This window comes from Gymnoscopelus microlampas (genome assembly GCF_963454915.1).
Source record: "Gymnoscopelus microlampas genome assembly, chromosome: 12".
NCBI classification, from domain to species: domain Eukaryota; kingdom Metazoa; phylum Chordata; class Actinopteri; order Myctophiformes; family Myctophidae; genus Gymnoscopelus; species Gymnoscopelus microlampas.
The window spans coordinates 12,774,237-12,798,272 of record NC_139949.1 but is presented as its reverse complement, the minus strand read 5'-3'; the positions used below and the strand labels follow the sequence as shown (position 1 = coordinate 12,798,272).

The 24,036-nt window shown below is 42.6% G+C and overlaps 1 protein-coding gene across 1 annotated transcript; it reads right to left on the bottom strand.

The window, feature by feature from the left end:
• Nucleotides 1-2,109: 2,109 nt before the first annotated feature.
• On the bottom strand, nucleotides 2,110-23,333 carry LOC311057210 (Na(+)/citrate cotransporter-like; the record flags this gene model as incomplete). Its single annotated transcript, XM_084074159.1, has 13 exons — nucleotides 2,110-2,238; nucleotides 4,523-4,660; nucleotides 7,124-7,285; nucleotides 7,376-7,491; nucleotides 9,215-9,309; nucleotides 11,978-12,190; nucleotides 13,207-13,329; nucleotides 14,123-14,321; nucleotides 15,864-16,067; nucleotides 16,937-17,190; nucleotides 17,401-17,537; nucleotides 20,803-20,931; nucleotides 23,205-23,333. The coding sequence occupies 13 exons, from the start codon at nucleotides 23,331-23,333 to the stop codon at nucleotides 2,110-2,112; spliced, it is 2,028 nt and encodes a 675-aa protein (XP_083930285.1).
• Between the last annotated feature and the right edge of the window lie 703 nt (nucleotides 23,334-24,036).

Sequence of the window (24,036 nt, the reverse complement as noted above, 5' to 3'; positions counted from 1 at the left end):
AAATGGGGCCAAAAATGTTTTAAATTGTTTTTTGGCCAAGTCTACACCTGCAACCACACGTAACTTCTACTTTATTCTTCTTATTCCTCGTCTTTGTATTGGTATTGTTTGTGTTGGAGCGCCGCAGTGCGGCTGCAGAGTTCATGTGCAACCTCTTCCAGAGAGAGATAGACACTAGAAACTCTGCTGGAGACACAAAACAAACTGTGTAGACTTGGCCCTTTGAAATGAAATGTATTTTGGCAAAAAAAAAAAAAAAAAGTTTTTTTTTTTTGCATTTTGCATTTTGGTCCGAACCGGCGCACCGCCCCCCGGACCGTTTTGGGTTTTTTTTTGTCAACGGGGGGGGGGGGGGGGGGGGGGAGTCCCTGCCGATAAACAATGCGGCCCCCCAGAGTGATTGAGGAAATTTTGTGGCCCTCACCATCTACAAAGTTGCCCACCCCTGATATACATGGTTGTGGTCAGTGCTGAGTGAATAGATAACGTCAGTATTTCTTCTAGCCGGAGGAACAGCGGACTTTAGACTATACTGTGTGGAAAAGTATGTCTTGCCTGTGTCTTCCCTCTCAGGCACTTTTGCAAAATGTGTGCATGTGTGTTTGTTTAGGCGCCAAATGTATCAAATATACAGTAGAACAAAATAATAAAAAATATCTTTCTCAAACTGAACACCTGAGGTGCTATTAAATGTTTTACATTATTCAGCAAAAAACAATGACAAGGAAAGACAATAAAATAATTTGTCAGCCTTCACAAAGGTATAGCTTAAAATGCTTTTATTAAAATCAAAGACAAAACCGTTAGTCAGACATTGCAATACAAAAACTAGAAATTACTTATGTACAGTATACTCATAAATAGCTACATGTATCTTACTGCATAAGAAGTCAGTCATTTAAATAGGCAGCTATACAAAAAGTTTCTAAATGAATTAAAACTATTGTAATTTACAGCATCAAGAAGTTATTCTTATTAAGAATATATGTCATATATTTGGTCATGGTTATAGAAAAAATTAGGGCATGCCTTGGTAACGTCAGTGTGTGCGTGCGTGCGTGCGTGCGTGCGTGCGCGCGTGTGTGTGTGTGTGTGTGTGCGTGTGCGTGTGCGTGTGTGTGTCTGTGTGTGCGCGTACACGTTTTCTTATTCACAGAATACTTAAAGACATGGCTAACAGTCATGTCAAAAAGGATAGTTTGTCATCCTTTTCCCATATTCTCTTACGGTGCGTTTTAACAGCGGGCAACTCTCGGGCGATGCCGGGCAACATCGCCCAAAAAGATAAAGAAAATCCATCTTTCATCGCCCCCCCCGCCCACTTCGCCCGATCGCCAGTAGTTGCCGGCTCTCATAGACTTTCTTCATATTTTGGGCGATGTCGCCCGAGAGTTGCCCGCTGTTAAAACGCACCGATAAGGCTGCAGCGTACTCCAACCAAACATGGACTTTGGCAGGTCAATAAGAAAAGATCATAAGCCGATCTTCGGCAGTGCCTTGCTGAACACCGACCTTCAATGTGCTCATCCTTCATAGTGTTTTATTAGTGCATTCTGTCAGCAACATATTTTATGTAAAGCGACTTTGTGTACTTAGAAAAGCGTTATATAAATCTGAGCTATTATTATTATTAACATACAATGAATAGTTTTGAAGAAAGGTTGGCTGAGGATAATCCCTTTCTGAGTGACCAAAAACACAACCAAATGGCAACTAACTAATAGAGATAGCACATGCTTTGTCCACAGTGAGGAATTGTAAAATCCCCTAGACAAAAAAATATGTTGGAGGTTGATGGAGAAAAAAAAACAGTGGAGATCCAGGTGGTAAAACCACCGACATTCCAGCGCTGCACACAATGCTTCAGTGGGCAGTCGCTCGAACAAGCTGCAGTGTTGCTAGGCAGACTACTGAGTGGGGTGAGGTCTAGCGCTCAGAACTTGGAGTGACTATAAATACGCTTTGTCCTCTTAAGAACTTTGTTGGGTTCGGCAAGTCCTGCCGAAGCCGAATTTCTTTTGCCATCATGGTAGTATGCTGCAGCCTTTACTCCTTCAAGTACCGGGTAAGAATCACCACATTCACAATGTATACAAAGCCACTACAGTACTAGACAGTAGCAGTGGTGTTAGCCCAGGAGGGGAAGGTGTCCAGGTCGAACAGAACTCTGCCCCAGCTGTTAATGGCCAAAGTGATACAGAGGATCCCGATGATATTCATCACCACACCTGTCTTTGCCTGCAGGGGAGACAGAAAGAGGAGGAAGAGAAGATAGGAAGAAAAGAGATTAAGCTGTTTTTATGTACAAGAAAAATATGAGACTATTATGGAAAATGTACAACCTTTAACCACATGAACCCTTGCATCCCTAATCCGCATGTTATAATAGGTGACCATTCTGCAAATATACTAGAACCTTCTGCAGAAATAGGAGAACATTCAGCAAAAAGAGGGGAACATTCAGCAAAAACAGGAGAACAATTTGAGGAGAACAACGTACAACTAATTAGGGTTTAAGTGGTTAAAAAACAACTCTAAATTGCTTAATTTAATTAAAATGATTTGTTATCTAAATAGTGCAGGGGGGCTCACAGAGATGAAAGGCCATCAGTACGTTATGAGATGACAGAATGTGGTTTAAAGTTTTGATGACATGTTGTGTCTCTGTCTGTTTGTTGAAATGCCATGTTGACTCAGAGCACTGACACATTTCAAGTAGTGATCTGGTTGTGAAGTAGTGACCTGGCTGCAGGGGGTTTGCGGACGGAGGGTCACACATGCAAACAACCTCACATCTGAGAGCTAAACAATGCAAACTGTATTGTTCAATTTTCAACTGGCATTGACCAGACGCCACGTCTACTATTAGTGGTTGTACTATTATGGTGCTGCTGATGTGTTACTACTATTGTTACTGTTACACACGCTACCACCAATTCTACTGCTATTGTTGCTGCTATTGTTACTGATGTTATCATTAAACCTAATGTATACTGTGTGTATGAGACATGGCATGGCTCATGGCTCATAGATCTGGGCATATAGAGCTATGAGCCAAGAGTGGCTCATGGATTTAGGCCTTTACAGGGGCAAGTATAAATTAGGCTTTATTTATATCTATTACATGCCTATATTTATATCTACAAATGGTTCATGCTTGATGCTAATCCGGTCAGTCCAAGTGCAGACGGCCAGGCCAGACTTTAAGTCTTTCATTCCTGTGTTATATGGCCATGCTAATGGTGATAGATTGTATGCATGATACTTATGCCTTTATTTATATCTACTAATGGTTCATACATTATACAAACCTGACCAGTCCAATTGCAGATGGCCAGGCCAGAGTTTAATTCTTCTTTCATTTATGTTTTCATAAAAGTGTATTCTCCTTATTTTTGTCGGGTTTCTTCTCTACATGTAAAGTGTCTTGAGACAACTTGTTGTGATTTGACACTTTAATAAAATTGAATTGAAATTGAACATTTTCAATTATTGTCTCCGCCAGGCCGAAAGGCATGGCGAGAGAGTATGTTTTACCCTCCGTCCGTGTGTCCGTCCGTCCGTGTGTCCGTGTGTCCGTGTGTTACCAGCTAATCTCCGGCACCGTTGGCCCGGTCGCTGCGAAACTTTGCACACACACTCCCTGGATGCCAATTCAGAACCTCTGCCTCAAATTTTTCACATGGGCCTGTTATAGCGCCACCTGGAGGCTGATTTGTGCAAAACCCATTTTTTGTATATTACTCCTACAGATTTTATCCAAACGTCATGCACATCGGTACACAGTATCTCTATAGTCATGTGATCAACACGGATCTGTCCGATTTCCCATATTCCATCCTCATTGGCTAAGGTTGGCTTCCAAAGTTTGCAGGATTGGTCCCTTTTGAACAAACTGCCTCCAATCATGAACGCAGCTTTCCATTTCCATAAAATTGCACACGCACATTCCCACTAGGCCGAGGAAGAAATGCCACCCTTTTTCACATTGCCCTGTTATAGCGCCACCAGCAGGTCTAATTTAGCAAAACACATTTTTGGAACAAAATGCCTCAAATCATGAATGCAGTTGCCGTGAACGACCTAAGAATAAATGGCACCCTTTTCACATTGGCCTATTATAGCGCCACCAGGAGGCCACAATAACGTACCTGACCTGGCGGAGACCTGTGCTCCGAGGAGCACTTTTTCTAGTTGTTACTGTACTACTTTTCTTGTGTCTCTCTACTCTAGCACTTGTATCTGTTGTGCCTACTGCAGTGCTGCTATGACATCTGCATTTCCCTCAGGATCAGTGAAGCTCTGTCTGTCTGTCTGTCTGCCTATCTATTAAGCCTAATTTATGTGTGAGACAAGCTCATACAATTAATATTACTGCTATTACTACTACATCTACTGCTATTACTGCTGCTACATTATTACTATGGCTAATATACCTGCACCTACTGATAGTGCTAAAACTACAAATAATACTACTACTATTACTGAATGGCATAGCATCCTGTTGCAAGAGTGGACTCACCATGTCGGACACCTTGAGGTAGCCATAGCTGAACACGATGGCGTTGGGAGGCGTGGCGACAGGCAGCATGAAGGCGAAGGAGGCACTGAGAGTGCAGGGGATCATCACATACAGAGGGTTCACTCCTATAGACTGGGACTGGGATGGTGGGAGGAACACACAAACAAACCAAATCACATTCATGGCAAGTTAAGTTAGATTAATGACAAATTAACCCATTCAATCCGGGGACGCATCTACAAATGTCTTCTAAATCCTAACAGTTTTCTGAAAAAAAAACACATGCTATATATGTATCTGTGGTTCTCAAACTTTTTCATGTCAAGGACCCCCATAATTATATGTATTTGGGCGCGGACCCCCATCTGAAAATGTTTTGTTCCAGGGACCCTGTGCAAAAAGATGCTACGCACACCAGATCCTTATAGTGGTGCTGGCTCACGGCAGAAAAATCCAAAGGTAAATTGTCAAAAGACAAAAAGTGGCCGCACACACCGTTATAACCAAAGTACAGATTTATTATAGGACGCAGAGTAAAAAGTAACCAACATTTCGGCACAAATGCCTTCTTCAGGGTATATTGTTCAGGGACCCCCCAGAAGCAAAGAGTAAAAAAAATGTATACATTCATAGATTTGCACAAATGTCAAAGATTTTTCAAAAATAGCAGATCTACAAGCTCATAGCGCGGCACTCAGTGCCTGTCTTTGTACAGTAAAAGTATTGGCACAGCAAGTGCAAGACTATTTCCCTTTTATGTTGTAACTTATGTTGTGCTTATTTAATGTGCATAACCTTTTTTTGAGCTAATACAAAATATAGTTGGACACATGCCTGACTCAAGTAGTGTCCCAGTCACTCAGTGGGTAAAGTTGCAGTAAGTACTAATATGTTCCAACATCAAGAGTATGAATTCATCTTGTGCCCACCCTGTCACTCCACAGTAAACTATTTAAATAAATCAGAAATGCATTAAAATAATACAAAAGCCTGATAAAGGGCCAATTTGGTGTCCTTGTATGGACAAGGTTCCCCTTTACACAGTGCTGCCAACTCAGGCCCATTGCCTGGTCTCTAATAGGCCCTATTATACAGAATAACCCCTCTGTGTGTGTGTGTGTGTCTCCTTGTCTCGGTCCTTCTTCCGTTTCGCCTTTTTTTCCTTTCCTTTCTTTCACTCTTGTCTTATCTGGTTCTTTTCTTTCAGTGCTATTCTCCTCTGCTCTTTGTGGCCGTCTTTCATTCTTGCCTTAAAGATGCTGTTCAACAGGGAGCCTGACTGAGTACTTCCATTTGGGCCATTATGATGTTCTGTTCAGCACATTCCAGGATTAACAGGGGGGAAACCTAATATATGATCACGGTTAAAGCTGCAATCCGAAACTTATTTTAATGAATAAAACCTTATTTCTCTTACGAATCTGTATGGCAGAGTTCATTTATACAATATATAACTAGTGCTGTAGATCTGCAGTGGTTGGAGGTGGGCTCTTTACTCTACCACGGAAACATTTAGACCCTGCTGTCAGGTGAGACACCTAGGTGGAAAAGAGGTACTGCCTGAAGCTCATAAGCTCAATATAATATATTCCCTGGTAATGCAGGGATTCTGTCTTAAAGAATGGTAGAAATGTGTGTTCACATCCAGGGTACGACATGAAACGTACAGCTTTAAGAAGAGGATTCCTACATCTTCACTTGTAGGATTCACCAGCCTCCCACTTTTCACTGCTGACAGTGATTGTAATTGGGACTAGGCAAGTGATTGTAATTGGGACTAGGCAATCACTTGACAGTGATTGCCTAGTCCCTCCACGTGCCAGAGCCTGCCCGAGTCCCGGCAGAGTACTTCCGGAGAAGCGGACTGAGTGGCCCTGTCTTTCCCTATAGGACTGACCGTGGGTAGCTACTGGGACGTAAGTCGGGGCTTGATCAACCCTGGCTGGGTCACCTGGGCGAGGGTGTATGTTGTATGTTGTGAGACCCGAAACACCCGATGACCCCAGGCTACAACACCTATGATACGTCCCAGTTGCATGTGATGTTTTTCTTTATTAAGTGTTTAATCAAGAAGACACTTTGTGTCGAAATGTTGGTATTTGTTTGATTAATGCACTTTGCATTGTAATATGAGTTGAGCGACTACTTTGTTTGAAAGGTCACCATGACATGATCTCTCCTCCCACTGTGTTGTGGTTAGATCTGTCATGTCCAATATGTTCTGTTTGAATGTGTCATATACTCTTATGTCACTATGTTTCATTTACACTCGACTAAGATTGGTGATTGTGTATAAAACAGATGACAAAGTGTGTGTCTCTCTACTCCTTTATCTCTCCTATCTGCTAGTGAGCATGACATACGGTGGAGAGACAGGAAGAGGTGACGCGTTCAAGATGTGAAGACACAACTTCATATGAAGACTGTCAATCCCTAATGACATCTGTGTGTGAGCGCATGTGCCTGTATCTTATTTGTACATAATTATGATTATGTACGTGTGAATGTATAATATGTATGTGTGCGTGTGTGCGTGCATGCATGCGTGTGTGCGTGCATGTATGTATGTATGTACGGTAAGTATCACATTGTGTTATATACCAAGGAAGCCAGGATGGGCAGGAATAGCGTTGCCGTGGCGACGTTGCTGGCACACTCGGTGAAGGTGGCGATGAGGAGGCAGAGGATCATGGCGATGGCCCAGGGAGGGATGGTTTGGAGGGGAGTCATCTGAGACCCCAGCCAGAGGGAGAGACCTGACACCTGGAGATATAGAGGCACTTATTAAACACAATAATGACACCAGGAGATCTTTTGTGACACAGACATGCGCGTGCACGCAAAAAAACTCACCTCGCTACCCTTCGCTATGGCGAAGCCTCCACCCAGAAGCAGCACAATGTTCCAAGGCATCTTCTTCTGAGTCACCTGCCAAGTCAGGAGGGCAGGGGCGGGACTATGGGACACGTCTGATAGGACAAACACACACCTGTCATCTTTCAGTCTGATTGGACAGCAATCATTGTCAATCACATACAGCAGTGGTTCTCAAACCTTTTCATGTGAAGGACTCCCAAAATGATATGTATTTGGCCACAGACCCCCATCTCAAATATTTTGTTCGAGGGACCCCAAGAGGCAAAGATTTGAACTACACATGTTCGCTTAAAAAAAAGGTATATTCAATGGTTTGCACAGATTTTCCCTAAAAAATAGCAGATCTACAAGCTTGGTGCACTTGGTGCCGCGCTATGAGCTTGTATATCTGCAATTTTTTAATAACCAAAGTATAAAAGGTTCAAATTATTGTGACGCTATATTAACACACTTTGCTGGGGACCCCCTGGTACCCCCCCGCAAGGACCCCTGGGGGTCCCCGGACCCCACTTTGAGAACCAATGACATAGAGTATGCACAGCTAAATCCTTAGTGTTCTTTGAACTCTGAAGGTGTAAAAAATCACACCCTGTGTGAAGGAAGCGGTGCCTTTGGGGCGGGCCTTAACTCATTTCAGTTCGTCCCTATTGGTGGTCTGAGTCCACTTACCAAATCTGTACTTGGTAGCATGCTGCAAACTGGAATGATAGCTGTTTAAAGGCCAGCCAATGGGCAGACAGAGGGGGCGGGGCTTAAGTAATGACAGTGAGTCCCTATTGCTGGCTTTAGTCCATGTACAAAATTTGTACTCCATAGCATGCTGCGAACTTGAGTTATGGCTGTTTGAAGGCCAGCCAATGGGAAGACAGAGGGGGCGCGGCTTCAGCAATTCATGCTGGTCCCTATTGGTGGTCTAAGTCCACATACCAAATGTGGACTTGGTGGCATGCTGCAAACTGGAGTTATAGCTGTTTAAAATCCCGTGCTCATCCCGTGCTCATACGGGCGCTGGGGGTCCCTGGACCCCTCTTTGATAACTTCATCAATGCATGCTCGTGCCTATTGGTGGTCTAAGTCCACATACCAAATGTGGACTTGGTGGCATGCTGCAAACTGGAGTTATAGCTGTTTAAAATCCCGTGCTCATCCCGTGCTGAAACGGACATCCCGTGCTGAAACGGACATGCCGTGCTGAAACGGGCGGACGGACATAACTTAGGGGGGGGGGTCCCTGGAGCCTGCTGTGATAACTTCAGCAATTCATGCTCGTCCCTATTGGTGGTCTAAGTCCACATATCAAATTAGGACTTGGTGGCATGCTGCGAACTGGAGTTATAGCTGTTTGAAATCCCGTGCTATAAACGGGCGGACGGACATAACATCATTGGGGGTCCCTGGACCCCTCTTTGATAAGCAGTGGCACGTGTGGCCAAAGAGAGGAGAGATGGCATAGGCAATGTCCAAGGCCGTGTGTGTGTGTGTGTGTGTGTGTGTGTGTGTGTGCGCGTGTGTTTGTATGTGTTTCTTCTTTGCCGTCAGGCTCATACGGACGGACGGACGGACGGACAGACGGACGGACGGACATACGGACAAAGCCACGTATAGAGCGGTTGGCACCGCTAAAAATGTTTACAATCAAATAAAAGGGGTCCAAATGAACCCTTATGGGGTCCATTCACAACAATTGTGACACTTTCAATTAACATTAGGATTTGACTTTGTGAGGGTCAAAGAGGCCTGGGGTTCATTCATACCTCAGATGTATGTACAAAGATATAGATTAGCGAGAGAGAGAGAGTGTGTGTTTGCCTGTACCTGGGTCCGAGGCCCTCCAAAAGCGAGGTGGTTCAGAGGGCAGGACAAACATTAGGACAGCCACAAACACAGCCACAGTAGCATCAGTCACAAACCTACGGTAAAAAAAACACAGTCACACACACGTGAACAACATGCAAACGGCCCCAGTCAGCCCCCGGTGGAACTCCACCTTCTTTCTGTGTGGCAATAACTACAACTTGTTTACCGTCACATGTTTACAGGTGTAAAGGAGTGGGTGGAATTATTTTCCAAAGTTCCCAACGATTTGCAGTTACACAATATAATCATATGAACTGAGAAAGGAACAAAGGAAAAGGTCACATAATAAGGACCACGATATAAAATATACATAAGGTGTGTGCTCAAACAAAGAAATAAACAGAAGTATACACAGACAGACAAAAAAGTATTTGAAGCATTAAACTGTATTTGGCAACTATTTGCCCTGTACTTCTGCCAAGTCTATAGGCCTCTTTGCTGCTCATGTGCTGTTGTGACGTGCTCAATGGCAGCATGCTATGTTGCAATGCCTGCCACTTTATGAATGGGGATGTCACCATGGACATGGAGTCAATGTCTGACTTCTATTTGCATGGACCCAGTGACAAACCCCCCCCAAAAAAACTCAGTGACCACAACCCAAAATAAACCCAGTGACAACTTTGAAAACCCCCCAAAACTTAAAAAAAAAACAAAGACTTTGAAAACCCAACTTTGAAAACTTTTAAAACCCAACTTTGTAAACCGCCAAAAACCAAGTGACATAAAACCTGTTGTGACGTGCTCAATGGCAGGTAAGCATGGTATGTTGTAATGCCTGCCACTTTATGAATGGGGATGTCCCCAATGTCTGACTTCTATTTGCATGGACCTAGTGACAAAAAAAACACAGGGTCATCTGCAACTGGCCTGGCAGGACCTGCCAAGAGGACAAAGCAGGGAGGACAGACCTGCAGTGAATGGAGCGTGTGAGGACGAGGGGAATCTTCATCAACCCTCTGAGCAACACCTTCGTTAGACTACACTCAATTAGACTGGTGGTGCACAAACACTTGGTGTGGGGAAACAAACTTGAATCGTGGGAAATATAAAGGTCTAATGACACTTTAAAAGTGTTTGAAAGGCTTTGAAAAGTAACTTAAGAAAAGGCCAATGAATATTTATTTTCTCCATGTCTAAATAATTACTTTATGCAGATGTTTTTGCTGGGTTTATTGGACAGTTGTGAATTGCAGGTGTTTCACATAAAGTTGCTTTCTCAATTTCAGAAATCATGACAAATTACTTTGCATGGAAATCATTAAAAAGAAGGCATTTTTGTGCTGAATCTGATCGTACTGATTCAGAATCTAGACCTATCAAGACATGTCAGCAAGCATCGGCAGATAGTGAATTATGTTACAATTGTTTTGATCTGTTTAGCGTGTTTATACAAGATGGACCAAGGTGACTGGTGACTGATCTAATTCAACGCATGGTTATTCATTCCAGTTGTCTTTAAACAGGCATTTGATGAAAGCAGTTAAATAGGACATCCACTCCAGCTGTTTCAAGATAAGATAAGATAAAATCTACATCAATGTGAGGGCCCCATCCTTTGATTCTTTGATTCTTCCTAGTACCTGGTTTGTTTCTTAGTGATGCTACGAGCGTAAACTCAGTCAGAGGTCACATGACCAGGTGACACACGAGGGGGTGAGGAGCGGAACACAGTGTGTATGATCTCCATTGATCTGTTTGTCCTGTTGTTATGTTCCGTGAGTGGTGGGTTACTCTCTGACCTACTTTTACATGTGTTCCCTTAAAGTAATGCCCTTCAACACACCTTTTTGCAGGATTACATGGCTTTGTGCACAGCAAATTGTCTAGTATTAGTAAAGAGTTGGTTTATTAATGACTCATGGCTTGGAGGCTAATGTGAAATTGGCTAGCAAGTTTTAAATGAGCTCAAATGTAGTAGACTTGGGTAATGGTCAACTTTCAACACGTCCTTGCAATTTATGTTGAAAATAATACTATACTAATACTGTCTAAAATAATATAATGGTGAGAAACAAATAGAATTGTTGTGATGGCCAAAGGTTATTTAAATGTCATATAATTTCATATGGTAACATACTGCACTGTATAAAGTACAGTTCTACAAGCTCATAGCGCGGCATGAGCTCATAGCACAGTGCGAGAGCGGGCGAACATTTCTGGGAACTCAAAGACTAGCTTACCTAATGACACAGTTTGTCTGTTTGCATTTCACCTTCGATTCCTGTTGTGCGTGCGTGTGTCTGTGTGTGTGTGTGTGTGTGCGTGCGTGTGTCTGTGTGTGTGTGTGTGTGTTTTTCCTTGTTTAGTCAGTCCGGAATTTTGTCCTGGGCCAAAATCGCTGCTAAAAGACATGTAAGGTAAGATGCTATTCCTTTGGGGGTATCATTTTCCCATCCCCCGAGTGTGACATGAGAGAAAAATGGTCCCTGCAGCCCTACTTCTTTACTGTAACGGATCAGTTGATATGCATATTAAGTAGCTTAGTTGCATGGTCCAATACTGACATTTTGTAATGCACTAAACGTGTGGCCCATGTCCCCCTTGTGTATAGAATAATGTTCGGTAATCGTGGAACAAAATATTTTGAGATGACGGCGACCAAATGCATATCATTTGGGTGGTCCTTGAAGACAGAAGAGACATTTATAGATGCGTTCCCGGATCGAATGGGTTAAACTGAAATGATTCCGATGAACAGGCTCAAGCTCATGTACTTACTCAGCCTTGGCGTTGAAGACGTGCGTGGCCCACCCGTCCATGAAGCCCGGGCTTCGTGTGAACCACAGCACGACCAGCAGCAGAAACAGGGCCAAGACGTTGAGCTCTGCGTAGCACATGGGGCCCAGGCGGCGGTATTCTGTTCTGATCACTTCGTATGCTGCTTGTTCTTTCTCCGATCGGACCGCCCCGCAGGCCCACGTACGCTGCAGACTGGAGGACAGAAAGGCAAGACACAAGATCAGGGTTGTGGAGGCATTCATTTCAACATGATGGCTTATTCAGTTCAGCTTAGTTCAATTCAATTCAACCAGTTACCATAGCCCATAGCCCATAGCTCATAGCGCGGCACAGAGTGCCACGCTATGAGCTTATAGATCTGCTATTTTTGAGGGGGAAAATCGTGAAAATGTATGCAAATCTTTGAATATATATATATATATATATACATACTGTTAACTCAAATCATTGCTTCTGGGGGTCCCTGGAACAAAATATCTTGAGAAAGGTTTGAGATATATATAGCATATATATTTTAACTGTTAGGATTTAGAAGACATTTGTAGAATCCCCAGAAGCAAAGATTTGAGTTAAAAACGTTTGCTTTAAAAGATTTGCCCAAGATTTAAAAAAAATAAATGCAGATCTACAAGCTCGAGTGCCGTGCTATGAGCTTGTATATCTGCTATTTATCAATAGCCAAAGTATAAAATAATGGTTAAAGTGCGTTCCCGGTTTTAATGGGGTAAGTCACCACAACATAGATACAATAATTTGATTAGACTAGACAGTCTGAAATAGTAGTGCATGACGTAGTTCATTAATAATTACTGACTGTCAACGTTTATGCAGTCACAGAGACAGTCCCATTCCTTCACTTTGCCATACCTAGTCACTCTCTCCTGTCATTGCAGATTTGGCTGCTCCTACATTCCTCTCACCTCGCTTCACTCCATGTTCTTCCCCTCCCAGTCATGCAGCTGTTTCTCATCTTCTCATTATTGTCTCAGCGATTCATATACCCTGCCATTTTGTGTGTTCCTTGCCAGATCGTGCCAGTGTCTTACCCGTGCTGTTCCTGCATCATGCATTCTGATTACCCGTGACGAACCCTGCCTGTCATCTGACTTACGATTTTCGCCTGCTATCTCTGAGATTGTGAAACCTGTTACGAACTCTGCCTACTTTCTCAGCTCCCGTTTTTGCTTTAGATCTGTTGCCGTACTCACTTGAAGCCAATATAGAGGAACTGCAGCCAGAACCAAGCTAGGATCAGCATCATCAGCATGGTGGGGAAACCAAAGGCAAACCAGGAGGCGAAGTTGATGACGTCACCATTCTGTGGGAAGAGTCTGTGTGGAAGCGCGAGACAGACAGTGCGTGAGGACGAATGGATTTATTAAAGGAAAAACAATGTTTATTCATTCACTTGAAAACTCATTCTAAGACATGAAAGTAGTCGATAATCATTGTGATCTGCAGTGAATAGTATTGTTGCGTTTCAGTGTCTTGGTGAATGACTCAATGGGACACATTGGACATCGCAGTGGGATCGAGTCTGTGATCTCTCAATTACAGGATGGTCTCTGTAACCCACCTCTAACTTACGGATCTCTCAACCTCATACATTTATATTAAGAATACATTCTTAAGCTGTTACATTTCTTATCCCTGTGTGTATTTTACAATTCGTTGCTGTCGGGCAGAAACCAGCTAACTCCATTTTCCAACTTTGATTTTATTTCATGAATCACACCCTTTACGTCTGTGTGTTGGTTAAAAAAATATTGAACCAATGAAAAGTATTAAAAAGCGCTTCTGACAAAAACAGCTAACTCCATTGGATTCTCAAACGTTCTGCTAAACCAGCTAACTCCACCAAAGGGGGGTGGAGTTAGCTGTTTTTTCTGACTCCAGGCTCCACCCTCTTTTGACCTCCAACCTCATTGTGAGCTTGGAGGTCCATTCAGCTGTTCTTATCAACGATGAACAAAACCTCCTAAACTCCACTTTTTGTTTTGTTTTTTAATTTCCTGAAAAATTAACATTTTGGAGTTAGCTGGTTTCTGCCCGACAGCAGAGATATGTATAAATACGTACATGTGTGTACATAAACATGTACAGTACATGTGTGGTAGTACTCACTGGCTCATTTGCCCTATGAGGACCAGGTTGGGTCCGGTGCCTGTGAGAGTGGCGATCCCTCCGATGCTGGCGGCGTAACACACACACAGCAGGAGGCCCTTGCACATCCTCTTCCTCTCCTCCTCTACCTCATCCTCCTCCCCCCCGCAGAGCTCTTCAAGTTCCATCTGACACCTCAGAGCCGCCATGGGCAGAACCACTGCACAACCAGGGGAGAAATGCATTACACAGAATGTCTTGGGACTTTAGATGATTACTGGACTGGGTTAAATTGGGTTAAAATAACGTTTTTTCTTGAATTGGTTAAAGCCAAAGAACAGAGATGATAATGATTTTCACATTTTCTGTGATTATGTCTTGATATTTTCTGTGATCATTTCTTTAATCTATTCTATTCAAAGCTGACACATACTCTACTAATTACAAACAACGTGTTCGATTAGATACAATCCAGGACTAATTTGAGGGAATAAAACATTATTTTAACCAATCTATATGTTAGAGTATGTTAATACAATATAACTAGCACATCTGCAGGGGTTGAAGAGGTGGTATTCCTACTTTTCCCTTGAGACACCTACTGGTTAGGCTGCACTAGCGCTCCTGCTTTCGTGTATAGAGGGGCGGGTGTACAGAGGCGCAGAGAGATTGCGCCTGATCCCATTGGTTCACCGATCTGTCCGTCAGCCCCCGCCCCGTCAACACAACATTACGAGCGACGCCCACTGCACTCTGGTAGGTTGGGGAAATGAAACACTTCCTATACCGGGTACACCGATGCGCTGGTCCAGGCTTTTATTTTTTACCAAAACTAAACAATAAAAGCCTGGAGATCGAGGCTACCTACTGGTTGACACTGTCAAAGTTATTTGAAGCAGACACTGCACTGGTTTGGACTAGATGTTCCGCCATTTTTAAGGACATCCTTGCAATTACCTGTCTCCATCGGGAGAGAGAGACAATGTCAAATGTACGGAATGTACGGATGTAAGCTTTAATAAAGCAGTGTCTCTACTGTAGATTTGAATTTCAAGTATATAACTTCTTTCAGCAACTGCTTATGCCAAACCCCTCTATCTAGACATCACTGTGAATTTGTGCTAGCAAAGCTTATCTACCAGAAGTATACTGGAGCAATAAAGTTAACCCTCTAGTCTAGCCAATGGTTCTTAGCTCTGGTCCCTGGGAATTGCTGTTAGTGTTCTACTCTACCAGGTATTTCATTCCATTCACCTGCTGAGGTCTTAAGGTGCAGTAAATGATTTTTGTTCAAATAAGTGTTAAATACCTCTATAGTCTGATAGCAATCATTGCTATAGAATGTTTGTTCAGTAACAGGGGGTCTCCCTCTGTCTCTCCAGGTCTTTAGTTAACAGAAATGCATTTTCAGGTCAGGATACCAATGTTATCCAATCAAGAGAGAGAACTCAGAGGATACAGAATAAAAAAGTTAAATTGGAAGTGATGACAAAAATAAACGAGCAGACATTTTTAAACATTGTAAAATGTAAGGTGTTAATGGGCACTCTTTCCTTAAAGAGATTCAGAGACAGGGGGATCCCAGTTATTGAACACTCTATAGCAATGATTACTATCTGAATATAGCTTTGATGACAAAAGAAAAGGTTTTGTTTTTAACCAGAAAATATCACTTACACTACCTTTAATTATTCCCTGAATGAAAACCAGCAGCAGTTTGGATCCATAGGATCAGAGTTATGAACAGCTGGTATGGACTCACCATTCCCACTGTCACGCTTGCTGTTGGGACTGTCTGAGGGAGGTTTGTCTTGGGGTGCTGGCATGGCCTGGAAGGTTACTCTGTCCCAGCTGTCCGGGTGACCCTCTGAGCCAATTGTGTCCTGTTGGGTCTCGATGCCTTGTAGGTACGTGTCTTTCTCCTGGCTGTCCTGTTGTGTGTCCTGTTGTGTGTCAGCATTCACACCTGGGCAAAAGAATTGAAACGTTGCTGATGAAAATGATGATAAAACTCATGCCTTATCACATGTGTCCGTCCGCCCGTCCGTCCACCTTCAACTACTTATCGGGTTCCAGCTCCAGCCACTGTATCCGGGGGGGATCCCTAGGCGTTCCAAGGCCAGTATGGAGATATAATCCCCCCATCTGGTCCTTGGTCTGCCCCACGGCCTCCTCACAGTGGGACGTGCCCATAGCACCTCCCAAGGGAGATGCCCAGGAAGCATCCCTACTAGATGCTCAGGAAGCATCCCTACTCGATGCCCGAACCACCTTAACTGGCTCCTTTCCACATGAAGGAGCAGTCGTTCTCTGAGTCTCTCCCAGGTGACTAAACTCCTCACCCTTAAGGGAGATGTCAGCCACCAGCCTGAGAATACTCATTTTCTTGTATCTGCAATCTTGTTCTTTTGGTCATGACCCCATACTGCATGACCATAGGTCAGAGTAGGAGCGAAGATTGTCCTTTATATCGAGGGCTTTGCCTTCTGGCTCAGCTGTCTTTTCATCACAACCGTGTGGTAGAGCGAACACAATACCGCTCCTGCTGCTCTGTTTCTCCGGCTGATCTCCTGCTCCATCCTCCTCTCACTCATGAACACAACACCCATTAAACACATACACGTGTGAAAAAGAAAGCCTAACTTTGGTATTCTGGTGTTAGTGCCATTTACTGCCCATTCAGCTGTACAAAACGCATAATAATAGACTATTATGCACATGCTCACCATTCACTGGAGTGAGGTGGAAAGTGAACATTACAATGAACTGGCAATACAATGCTTTGAACACCATCTACTCTCATATCCTCCTGACTGTCCTTTAACATAGGCATACCGTTTTCTATAATCCTTGGGGCGGTGTACTCCTGGCCAGCACCCCCGTCTTGCAGGTTGACAGTGATTTTCCTCTGATCGTCCTGGTATGGGACCGCACCATTCTTCTGGCTCCTGGGGGTGCTTTGGGAATCTTCGGACTGGTTGAGCTGGTCGAGAACAGCCTGGACGATGGGGACCATCATGGCGGTGGTGGCCGTGTTGCTGATCCACATGGACAGGAAGGCGGTCACTCCCATAAATCCCAACATTAACCTGAGAGATGGTAGAATGATGGAATATATAGTTGGCTATTTGCGTCACAAAAAATGATTTATTTTCTGAATGCGTGCTTTCTTCTAGGTACAACAATTTAGACATTTAGCACATGCTCCTATCTGTCACAACTTATAGAAAGTGTAAAGTTGGAGGAGGTACTGTATCATTAACATTTGCCAGCGATAACAGGTGTAAGTGATTACTCACAGGGCAGGCCGGACGCCCACGATGAGCAGAACCCTGAGGGCAATACGCTTGTGAAGGTTCCAGTGTTCCACAGCCACTGCCACCATCAGACCACCCACAAACAGCATGTTAGTGTCCTTCAGGTACTGCATACACACCTAATTGATTATTACAAAGGGATTATTACAATTCCTTATCAGGCTGGCCTAATATCTCTTTCAAGGCTACAAATGTACAGGCGATGCGAAGCATTGTGAGCTTGTAGATCAGCTATTTTCAAAAGACATTTATACATTTGAAAAAATGGGACATTCTGCATAATGAGTACTTTCTACTTTTGGTACTTTAAGTACATTTTGATACCAATACTTTTGTACTTTTACTCAAGTCAATTTTGAATTCCGGACTTTTACTTGTAACAGAGTACTTCTAAATTGCAGTATTGGTTCTTTTACTTAAGTAAAACATTAGAGTACTTTTTCCACCACTGCAGAAGAGCTCATTGTACCCCGTTACCCCACTAGAACACTGCACTCCCAGAATGCAGGCGTACTTGTGGTTCCTAGAATGTCCCAAAGTAGAATGTAAGGCAGTGCCTTCAATTATCACGCTCCTTTTCTGTGGAACCTTGTCAAACGTTTGATCCAGGAGGCAGACACCCCCTCTATGTTTAAATTTAAAACTTTCCTTTTTGATAAAGCTTATAGTTAGGGCTGGCTCAGCCGTGCCCTGGACTAGCCCTTAGTTATGCTGCCATACAGGCTTAGACTGCAGACCGTTATTATCGTTGCTATTGTTATTTGCTTGACCACAAATGCTAAGAATGATATTTAGATAGCATGTTGTTTAGACAGATGCTAGTTTTAATGTTTGCCTGGGATCCTAGTTCCTTTGAAGCACTCAATTGCATCTTTGCACTCTACTTACCGTATGTGTCTAATTACCCTGTCGTTTGTTGACAAGAATTCGTGCCACTTAGGTTTATTCTTTTAAAAGTTATGGTAAATCTTTAAAGATTTCTTGCTATGATGGTCATTTTGAAGAATATGACAATATTTAAAATGATGTCCTCGATGGTCTTAGTTTTGGGTTGAAAATAAGGTGTGGCTTGAGATTTTTTTGTTTTCTACACACAATACAATACTTCTTGTCAATTTCTTTCTATATATTTCCTAAAACCTTCTTTACTTTTATCATATTGTTCTGGAACATTGCATATTGCATATTCTTTTAATTCTACCTGTTGACTTCAGTGGCGTCCCCAGGAATTACATTTAGGGCAGGCGAGATTCTTTTTTTGCACCGTCCCCCCCCCCCCCCCCCCCCCCCCACTCTATTATAATCAATAATAATTGAAATACTCGAAAACCGGCAAAAGTGGCCGTTTTCAAGATGTTGTGGCCATTATCTCTGGAACAGAAGGTCCAATCTGCTCAGTTCAAAGCTTGTTGGATGCATGACTTTGAGGACATTAAGCACGCAATGACACCTTTTCGGGTTATTTGGGTCTTCTAGGGGAGGCAAGATCTTAGTTGGGCAGGCGACCGCCTCTACAGTGGGTACACCACTGGTCGACTTAAAGTTTTCCACATGAAGTAGTGTGTTCTGATCTGTATGTTTGGTGTAAAGAGAGGACAACATCTTTTATGTTACATTTTTGTGTGTGGCATTTTTAGATGCCACACACACTTGAGGTCGGTCTAGAGAGAGAGGAAACCAAACCAAGGGCAGAGAGAGAGAGGAGAGACAAGACTCAGATTTGAACTCGTGTCCTTGCGCTCACAAGAAGCATTATGGTCTGTGCACTAACTGGCTGAGCCACCAGGCGCCCCTTTTGTTACATTTATGTTGAGAAATTGTATTGTTTCACTTTTTTTTAAAGATATTTTTGGGGGCTTTTTATGCCTTTACTGATAGGACAGTAGGCTGACAGGAAATGGGGGAGACACATAGCAAAGGCCGTCGAACCCACAACACACTGTCAAACTGGATTACCAGCGTATGTGGACAGCTCTTTAATAAACAGAAAATACATTTTCAGGTAGGTGACAAAATGTCAGTCAATCAGGAGAGAGTACCCATTTATCAGCTTAATTTTTATAGTGTTCCAGTTTGCAGACAACATTGGTCTGCTCATTTCTTTGCGTCATCCCTTCCAATTTCACTTGTTTAATATGTATCCTAACTGAGTTCTCTACCCTGATTGGATAAAATTGGTGTCCCGACCTGAAAATGCAAAAAAGAGCTGGAGAGACATAGCGACTCCTCACTCCTGTTACTGAACAAACACTTTATAGCAATGAGTACTATCAGAATATACCGCTATTTAACACTTATTTTAACCAAAGAAAATCCCTTACCCTACCTTTAACTATAGTTAAATGAAGAGCGCAGGCCTGTACAGTTACCATTTAGAAACTGTAAAAACTCTAATAGAGTTGGTTGAACTCTATTAGAGGTTGAACTATAGAGTTCAACCAGAGTGATGAAATAAATCCTCAGCTTGCAAGAAAATGCATTTTGTGTGATTCATTCTTGTTCTTGGAAACAGATAATCTCTCAAGACAGATTCAGAGGGCGCTGCTTTTTCCTTTTGTTTGACTATGGGTTCCCAGATTGGGAAACAGATGACCAGCTAGGGTGGGGGCAGCACTCTCCCTCTCCCTTAGCTACAGTATCACCAGAGGCACTCCCTTTGTACTCTCAGTGAGTACAGGCTGAACTGAGCAGGTACGTACTAGATGTGAATGTTTTAATGTGATAAGAGGTTTGTTTGTCAACTCCTCAACAAATGACAGCGATTTAATCAAGCCTCAATTGGCCCAGCCTATCTTATCACATGACACAATTTCATGCTATAATAAGTCATAATAATTAAATTATGACATATTGTATGTGTTGTTACTCGTCCACTTACCTGGCTAAATTAGGCCTAAAGGTCATTACACACCGGCGATTATGTGAATATACGCAAAATTCGGATGCGGTCCGAATAAATAAAAGGCGCTTTTTCGCTCCGCGAAATTGATGTGGAAGCTTGCATGGACTTTATAAGGTTTTTAAAAAAAAACATATTATTCGCATGAAAAAATCGCCCCCGGTGTGTAAGGACCTTAAGAGTGGGATGCCTGACCTTGCCAAGAACTCTCAACACTTGATAAAATTTGAGGTAATAAAATTTGAATAAAAGTTAAACAAGTATAACCTCAAAGGCTGAAACCACAGCTAATGAAATAAGTACAGTATTTCTCAACCACTGGATCAGGATGTAAAAGTGAGTCACAGTCAAAGAACCTTCATAGAGGAATATCCCTATTTTTGAAGTATTGGTCAATTCAGAAACATACAAAGGTCTCAGTGTAAAAAACTAATGGGAAGCACTGAATACCATGTTTTGTTATGATGAGTAAGGAGGAATCTTACATGTTTGGACTCCATGACTCCCAGCAGAGGGAAGAGAACAGTGGGCAGGATCGCTGTCACAGCCAGCGGCAGCACCTCTGTACACCAATACACTGCCATCAGGGCAATTACGTACGCACAGCTAGCCTCCTGCAACGCACAAACACATGCACATGCACACGCGCGCGCGCACGCACGCACGCACGCACGCACGCACGCACGCACGCACACACACACACACACACACACACACACACACACACACACACACACACACACACACACACACACACACACAGAGACAAGATATGGTCATCATAAACATAAGATGTCTCCTATTGAAAATGACTTCCTGTCAGTGGAGGGTCCATGTTTACTCTCAGACTTACAATAACACTTAACTGTGTATGGAGTATGCATGTATGTATGTTATGTACTGTATATGCATGTACGTATGTCTGTACACATGCATATCTCCCTTTGTCTATCTATCGCAATCTCCCTCTCAGAAGTTTTACATAGATGCCCATTTAGATGTTTTTGAAGTGACACCTATACACTTAGTATGAAAGTAAACCTCAGCTTAATAGACTACCTTAGTAGTTCATGTCAACAGCTCAATTTCAGGGGAAGTGATGATTCTTACTTGATGGGGGAAAAAAATACAATTACATACATGGTTGGTTCAGACTAGATAGTATTGTTTTTCCTAAGAAACCTTCAGACAGTCAGGGGTCCATGGATCCTATTGCAGAGCGCCACAGTGATTATGGGAACGGTGTATAGACAATGACAGAGACCGTTCTTTCTCAAAACATGGGATCTCATGGAATGTTTTTACTTTTATTCACTGACCTGCCTACTACAACAACAAAAAACATAGTTCCACTGGAGTGTAGCTACTTGCACAAGATACTACAAAGACACCTGCTGTGCGTGCACCCAGACGCTCAACACATTGAATGAGTGGATTCTACATTTCATTGTACCTTTTAAAAAATATTATCCAGGACTATAGATTGACAGACCCAACGACATAGATCGATTTCCAGTCACATGTGTTTGAGATGTAGGCCATAGGTAGGTATGTATATGCCTGTGAGCGCAGGAGATTCCCCATTTGTGGTTTTAGTGTGCCTACCCAATGATTTGGCTAAGACAACAAAGGGGTCGAGGACGGGGTCAGCATTGTGTCACGTGAAAATGAAATCCCCCACTGGAGACGAAGGAATTTCACCCCATCCCGTGTCGCACAAGGTCTTGACCCCAAAACACACTGAATAGTGGAGAGTGGCATAATTTTTTTTTTCCTGAACTGGGCTTTGGTACCCCAGCCTCAATCTCTGTTCTTCTTGTTATCACACACACACACACACACACACACACACACACACCACAGGGGGGAGGCTCTCAACACACACACACACACACACACACACACACACACACACACACACACACACACACGTGCACACGCTCACGCATGCGCACCCACCCACATGCTTGATGTGCATAATACTGTCAGATGTTCAGAATTGCGCAAGACAATTTACAGACTGGACCATTTCAAATATTTTCAAAAAAATATTTTGGATTTAGGCTAAATTAAAATATTAAATTGCCTAATTGACTAGCTATAAACTGTAGCTGCTGCACAGTGATTGCGACAGAAAACCCCAAGACATGTTGAGTTGTTACTTTCAATGTTACATGCTTTACACTGAACCTCAGAGCATGCAGATTGAACAAATTCAATCACCAATAAGTCATAAAAAAGGCTATTTCCCCCAGTAGTTCAGAATAACATTAAATACACACACACTGTCTCACACACTGAAAGGCTGCAATTGGAGGTAAATGAATGAACTTGTAAACAGCCAAGTAAGTACATGTACTCAAGTACTGTACTTGAGTACAATTTTGAGGTATTTTTTACTTTCTTCAGTCTTTGCAAATGTCGATACTTTTCTTTTACTTCTACTCCACAACGTCTCAGAGGCAAATTATACTTTTACTCCAATACAATTATTTTAAAAAAAACTTTAGTTAGGCTACTTTGTAGATTTGTATTATTATTACAAAACATATATTAACCACTTCAGCCCTATTTCGGCCATTTAAAAATACCCGATCTTCAAGCGCACAGGCATTGTGTGAGCTTGTAGATCGGCTATTTTCAAAAGATTTTCATACATTTTATACATTTGAAAAGTTGTGAAATGATACTTTTGGTAGGTTAAGTATCCTACATTTTGATACCATTAATACTTTTGTACTTCAAGTGATTTGAATTCCGGACTTTTAATTGTATTTCTACATTAGCCAGTATTGATACTTTCAGTAAAACATTTCAGTACTTTTCTCACCACTGAAATAAAACCACTTAAATTAAAATCAATCGAATGTTTTGCATAATCTTCTACCTTGGTGCCAACGAGGATCGGCAGCGGCAGCAGGATGAGCGGGGTGCAGAGGAGGATCAGCCCATTCTTCAGTCTCCAGGCTGCCCGCAGGGAGGAGAACACCTTCTGGAGGAGAGGTAAGAGCGCCATGGAGGGGTTTGTCTGATGACCGGCGCGTCAAGCGTCTGGATCACTATGGATTCACGATCGCCGCGTTGCCAGTTGTGTCAATGAGTGAAGTAGAAGACTAGAAGAGACTATAGTGTGATGGGGGTGTGATGATGTCTGGCCGTCTCCAACCGTGTTATTACTAGGACGTGGCGTGACCAATGTACTTATGTCTCTCTCTTTCACTCTAGTAGCGTCTCGCTCTCTTGTCCTGTCTTTCTGTCTGTCCGTCTGTCTGACTGACTGTCTCTCTTCCCCACACTTAGTAGGCCTACTCCCTCTCTACTCCTATCTGCCACCCCCTCCCCAAAAATTCCAGTAGGCTAAAATACTATTCATTATTCTGTCTTTCTTGACCCATTTGTGGGTCGCAGACAATTTTTTTTATGGGTGAAATAAATATCTCTATATTTTTTTGTTTCCTAGCTACATTTAAAAAAAGATTATTTCAAAACATACAAAAAGCAATAAATATGAATTAGAAACAAAGTCAATGATTTTTCAAAAGGATTTAAATAATCTAAGAAATTCTATAAATTAGAAAACAAATGTTTAAGAAGTAGTGAAAATAGCCCATTTACTATAGTTTCTCTTTTGGGTCTCGAGCTAAAAAGTCTGGGAACCCTATCTCTCTATCCCTATCTTACTAACGTTTGTCTTTTCATTGCATGATTTGCATCCCATC